Raw genomic sequence first — 5,850 nt, 5'->3', positions numbered from 1 at the left:
GCTTTCTCAACATTTTTAATTTTTGATTTGCAAGACATTAGCAAGACATTTATTTAAGGGGGCGCTGCCCCCTCTTGCCCCTCCGTAGAGCCGGCCTCGCCGTTCTGAACAGTTTATGTGCGGCTCTGCTCCTCGCGCAAGCTGCGTTGTTACATACATATCCACAAATACTTTAACAATACACTTATCACGAATTGCATTTTATATGAATGTCACATATGAGACGCGCGCACAAACGCATACAGTAGTTACAGTATATAACATATTCGCATATAAACACATACTATATACACATAAAAACATAATATATTCAGTAACTTTGTGAATTACACTCAAAGTAATTATGAAGTCTGATTTGATTGGTACCATTAAACATTTTATTTCTATTTATTCTATAGCTGGCAAAATATATTTTAGACAAAGACGTCTGCTCGGTCTTGTTAAATCGTATTAAACGCCTCAATTCAGCCAATTCCCCCATCCGCGAAACTATATCAAACCGCGTTTGATACCTTCACACCTACATCAAAGCTGAGAAAAAGGATGACAATAACTGAGCGCACTGTCGCGTTGTATATACTGTACAACACGCGTTTATCAGCCTTTTGATAAAAAACACTGCCTTTTGTAAAATGAAAGTACGAGCCGCGAGTTTCCGCATGATGACGTCAGTCATAAATTCACATATGACTGAATAATTTCATTCATTCATTTCAGCTATAATTTCCAGCCGTGGTCAAATAATGGATGAAATAATTATTCAATGCTGGACACAAACAGCTAAACACAAACTTAATATTATTATTCTAAAAAGCCTGAAGCACTTCGTGTTCATAAAAGAATATTTACTTAATATGATCAAATTATATCCTGCTGCACAAAAGTTTTAGAACACTTTATACCTCCATGATGAGTCCTGATTTCTATTTCTTTCTACATTATAAAGGAATGCTGAAGGCATTCAAAAAAATGCATTAATCTCCTTTGAACAGTTGATATTGAGATGTTTCTGCTACTTATGCTCTGTAAAGTCTTTATAATGCCTCTAATCTGAGGTGCTGTTAATTGGTAATTTTTCAGGCTGATAACTCTAAATGAACTTCTCTTCTGCGACAGAGGTAGGTTTTGGTCTCGCCCTCCTGGGATGGTCTTTATAAGAGCCAGTTTCATTATGGTGCTTGACGGATTTTCCAAATGCACTTGACAATACTGTTCTTGCAAGAACTGTTACAGAAAGGCTGACCTCTGTGTCTTAAAATAACAACTAACTGTTGTTTTTCTTGTTGTTATGTAATTACCTAATTCCATGTGTGTTATTTTATAGTTTTGAAATCCCCCGTATTGTTGTAGAATGTAGAAAATAAATCACTAAACAAAAACAAAAAAATTTGCAAGTGTTCTAAAACTTTTGAAAGGTAGTGTATATATTGTTCATTCATGATGGCAACACATTTTTACGTTTTAAATAAGATATGTTGGTTAAACCGAGGCATTGCCATGTGTTTTATTGTTTTGTCCCTGTTAAGACATTACAAAAACTATATAAGAAACTTTTAAAGCATAAATTTGGGCATCTCATTTCATAATTACACACATTCATCATGAAAGATCTATTGTAAAACAAAAGTAAATTCATGTGTCCTTTAGCATTGAAAACAATATTGTTTTAGGCTAACTAATTATACACAATTCTCTGTCGTACTTGGTCTGACAATTCTCTGTCCTTCCATGCGCCATCTGGCGAATCTTTAGTGAAGCATAACACATTTATTTAAATTCCCTAATGTTGCTTACAGCAAGTCGCGGCATCTCACGGGAAAACACGTGCATTCTTAATGACCACATCTGTAAACACATTAATGCATATTTGTACAGTTCCCATACATTTCTATTTGAATCCTATTTTATGTCAACTCTATAGGTTTTATTTTAATATTTATCTATAATTGTACATAAAAAATATTTTTCCATATTTGTACAGCTAGGTTTTTCTTATATTTTATATTTTGTTTTATTCTTTACAGTAAATTTTCCTTAGCTAAAGTTTTATATATTTTAATAATTATTTTATTTCATATTTATTTCCTATTAATAATCTTTTTAAGGTCACGGGCTGTCATTTAAGCATTTCACTACATATCGTACTGTGTATGACTGTATATGTGACAAATAAAATTTTAATTTGAAAAGTAACACCATGCATGGTGATGGGGCATCATATTGTGAAGATGGTTTTCTTCAGTTTTTCTTTAAGTTGATTGTAGGTTAAATGGAGCCAAATACAGGGCAAATTTTAAAGAAAAGCAGCAGCAGGACCACATTTCAGCAGGACAACAACCCTAAACATACAGTCAGAGCTACAATAGAGTGATTAGGATCAAAGTATATTCATGTGTCAGAACTAAGTCCAGACCTAAATCTAATTGAGAACTGGATGGAGCTTGAGCCTTTTTTTCCAAAGAAAAATAGGCAAAATGTTTACTCTATAGACTTGCAAAGCTGGTAGACATACTCCAAAAAACTTGCAGCTGTATTTGCAGCAAAAGGTGGTTTTACAAAGTATTGGGAGCTGGGGGTCATAGGGGCTGAATACAAATGCATACCAAACTTTTCAGACATTTATTTGTAAAAAAAAAAAAAAAAAAATGAGAGAACCATTTATTATTTTCCTTCTACTTTCTAATTATGTGCCACTTTGTTGGTCCAGGTAGACACTCCAACGGCACTGTAAGGCAATCAGCCTGAACGCCAGGTGTGGCCGATTAGGGTGATTGCCCTACGGCGTGTTTATTTAAGGGTCCTGATACCGTGGCACTTAGCAACGGTAAGTTATCAGGACCAAAGAAAAGAAAGGAAAAAAAGAGAAAGAAAGAAAAAGCGCGCATAGCGAGCAAGACGGAGGCGAAGACCCAGCCTCTGTCTTCCTTGACACCAGTAAACGAAAGAGAGAAAGAAAGAAAATGACACGCATTAGTTAAAACCGTGCGCTCTCGGTTTGCGTTACTTGTGTTACAATACAAAACTTTCTCTCTCTCTCTCTCTCTCTCTCTCTCTCTTTCGTATAAATCCTCGGGAAGGGCAAAGGCCCCGAGAGGATATAGTTTTATTTTTTTACTTTTCAGAGCCCCATCCGTTCTCGCATAGATGGGGGAGCTCTGTTTTTGTGTTTTTAGTTTGCTTTTGTTTCCTTTTAAGTTCCTTAATTAATAATTTCACACTATCTCTAAACTGAAAGGTCTTCCTGTTCGTATCATAAGCACTCTGACATACTTCTATTTCATTCTTTGAAATAATTCATTCTTATACTTCTATTTCATTCTTACTTCTATTTCTATTCACCTTCTTTCAAAGGTTAATTATTTTTGTTTCATTTATTTCATTTCTTTTCTTCATATTTGGCAAAACTACTTATTTTTGTCATTGTTATTGCATCACCAGTGCATGTGATAGACTCATTAATCTAGTGTATTTACTGTATAAATGACAGCAAAATAATTCAATTTAAAGAAATACATTTGTTGAGAAGAATTTTTTTTATTGCTCTGATTATTATCAATTTCCACATAATGTTATATGTATTTTTATTTTTATTTTTTTACAAATGAATGACAAGAAAACAAACAATCCAACATGGTATAATAGTTGGTGTGGTGTGGCTGGGAGCATTTCTGTTAAAAACTCCTGGCACACACAAAGGGATAGCTAAGATCACACGGAATATCATTCCAGTTCTTTGAGCCTGCAGACACAGAGAGAATAATGTATCTATATAAATATATATATATATATATATATATATATATATATATATATATATATATATATATATATATATATATACTTAATTTCCCATACATCATTAAACTAAAGTATTAAATGATAGAATATAGCCACAGCCACTTACTAGCCCAGTTCACATGCACACAACATTCTTCATCTTGAAAATTTGGTTCATCTGGGTTCCACATGGTAAAAGTCAATCTAGAGCCATCAGACCAAAACCAGTTGAATTTCTGAAATAATGAAAATGAATAAATTGTGTGTAAATAACAGTGTTTAACTTTTGATTTTATGAAATAATTAAAAATCATGCAGTACGCAGGCATGATTCCCTGCATAAATAAAAGTTTTTTTTTTAGCTAACCTTCTGACAGCCAGTCAGCCCGGTCCATGTTGGATTCTCCCTTGGGTCAAAAGCACGAATAACAGCCTTCACTAGCTGGTATTCATATTCGCTGTGTATCGAGACTAGGTGTGCGCCAATATCCAGACAGCGTTTCTAGGAAAAAAGAATCTTTCATTCACGATTAGATTTTTTTTTGTTGTTGTTACAAACACAGAAAGAAAATGTATAAGGTATAGAACAATGGTCCCTATTTAAATGTAAAATTTGTTTTAATATTGAGCATACAAACACTAACTCAAGGGCACACTGTCAAAAAATTTAATGGTAAAAAGCTTAAAAATATTAAATACTTGATAAAGATTCTACTTATCACTCGACTTGCTGTGAATAATGTAATTTATAAAAAAATGTCATCTGTAATTATTTTTATTTCTTTGAAAATCAATATAGATACATATGAAATTAATTGATTTGAACCTCAGCAGAAGCCCAGTCCATTCTGTTGGCCTGATACAAGTAGCAGCGTCCCCCATATGTCACCCATCCAGATGGACATTTGCCGTTTACTCGACCCTCTTTAGCATCTAACTCGATATTAATCAACAACAACAAAAAGAACAACAAAAACAATTAGTCCAGAACATAATTAAAATTTAGTTGTTGCACTATTGTTGTTTATATTTTAATATCACATGGTGATGAATTAATATATTGAGATCACAAGTTATGCTTTTATAAATAAAGCCAAATTGTGTTGACCATGAAATAAAAAGACAAATCAACTAAATGTTGCTTTTATGGTCACAAAAAACTAAGAAATATTACTCTTTCATTTAATGGCTGGATTGCATGCCTTTTGTTAAGGCCACTACATACGTAACGCAGGAAAATTGGCTTTTTCTGGTTATAATGTCTGTATAAGGATGGTATTCAAATTACCTTTGACAATTTTATCAAAATTAGTCTCTAAAATGCAAAAACAAAAACAGAGAAACATTAGTACTAGTGGTCAAAATGAATATTATGTAGAGATTTTAATGTTTAAAATTAAAATCACATTGGTTGTAAACACAGGATATGTAACCTGTCCTAACTTGACTAATAAGAAGATTATGTTATTAAATAAGTATAATCTTAGTTGTTTTCATATCCTGCTTAACAGAAAAGAATTTTACCAAAAGCTGCTGCTGCCAGGGCAAGAAGAAGAAGCAAAACCACTTCAGTCTGACGAGCCATAGTTTAGTTTACACACTGCAAGAAAAACACAACTTCAGTTACTGAAATAAAAAACATCATATGTTTATAGCCTACCTCATCAAAATTCCTCCTACATGTAATCAGGAGTCTCTTTTTGCTTGATATAACACACTCAGGTAAGTAGTGATGCTTATATAGTCATGCTGAAAGAAACTTCCTCTTTCCAAAAAAAAAAAAAAATCACTTGTTTATTATCCTGTTCATCTGAACTTCGGTTTATGATTATTGGATTTATAAAATTATTCTTGAAGATTAAAGGACCAGGATTTGCTAATATTTTAATTAAAATTGTGTGGACTTGATTAAATGAAACACATTTAAGGTCATTATTGCTGTATATTTACTCTGCGGAGTAAATGTTCCATAAATGTCTTATAGGATTTAAATCACCATCGTCATCCTTCTGATCTTCTACTTTTGCTCCTTTAAATATTTGTTCACTGACTAGAAGTTGACCTACATGACCT

The 5,850-nt window shown here is 33.0% G+C and overlaps 1 protein-coding gene across 1 annotated transcript; it reads right to left on the bottom strand.

Annotated features, from left to right (window-relative positions):
* Window positions 1–3,525: 3,525 nt before the first annotated feature.
* LOC128528068 (lactose-binding lectin l-2-like) lies at window positions 3,526–5,474 on the bottom strand. The gene is made up of 6 exons (XM_053500811.1): window positions 5,458–5,474; window positions 5,302–5,377; window positions 4,604–4,710; window positions 4,145–4,279; window positions 3,905–4,013; window positions 3,526–3,739 (listed from the first exon to the last, which is right to left on the bottom strand). Exons 2-6 carry the CDS (start codon window positions 5,360–5,362, stop codon window positions 3,672–3,674), a joined length of 480 nt encoding a protein of 159 aa, XP_053356786.1. The 5' UTR covers window positions 5,363–5,377; window positions 5,458–5,474; the 3' UTR covers window positions 3,526–3,671.
* Between the last annotated feature and the right edge of the window lie 376 nt (window positions 5,475–5,850).

This window comes from Clarias gariepinus, chromosome 1 (assembly GCF_024256425.1).
Source record: "Clarias gariepinus isolate MV-2021 ecotype Netherlands chromosome 1, CGAR_prim_01v2, whole genome shotgun sequence".
Classification (NCBI taxonomy): domain Eukaryota; kingdom Metazoa; phylum Chordata; class Actinopteri; order Siluriformes; family Clariidae; genus Clarias; species Clarias gariepinus.
This window is presented reverse-complemented; position numbering and strand designations above follow the sequence as displayed.

Coding starts and splice junctions, on each gene's coding strand:
- LOC128528068 (XM_053500811.1), bottom strand. CDS start 5,362: ATGGCTCGTCAGACTGAAGTGGTTTTGCTTCTTCTTCTTGCCCTGGCA. Junction 4,014..4,144: donor GGCTGACTGGCTGTCAGAAG/GTTAGCTAAAAA, acceptor TCATTATTTCAG/AAATTCAACTGGTTTTGGTC. Junction 3,740..3,904: donor TGTGCATGTGAACTGGGCTA/GTAAGTGGCTGT, acceptor CTGTGTCTGCAG/GCTCAAAGAACTGGAATGAT.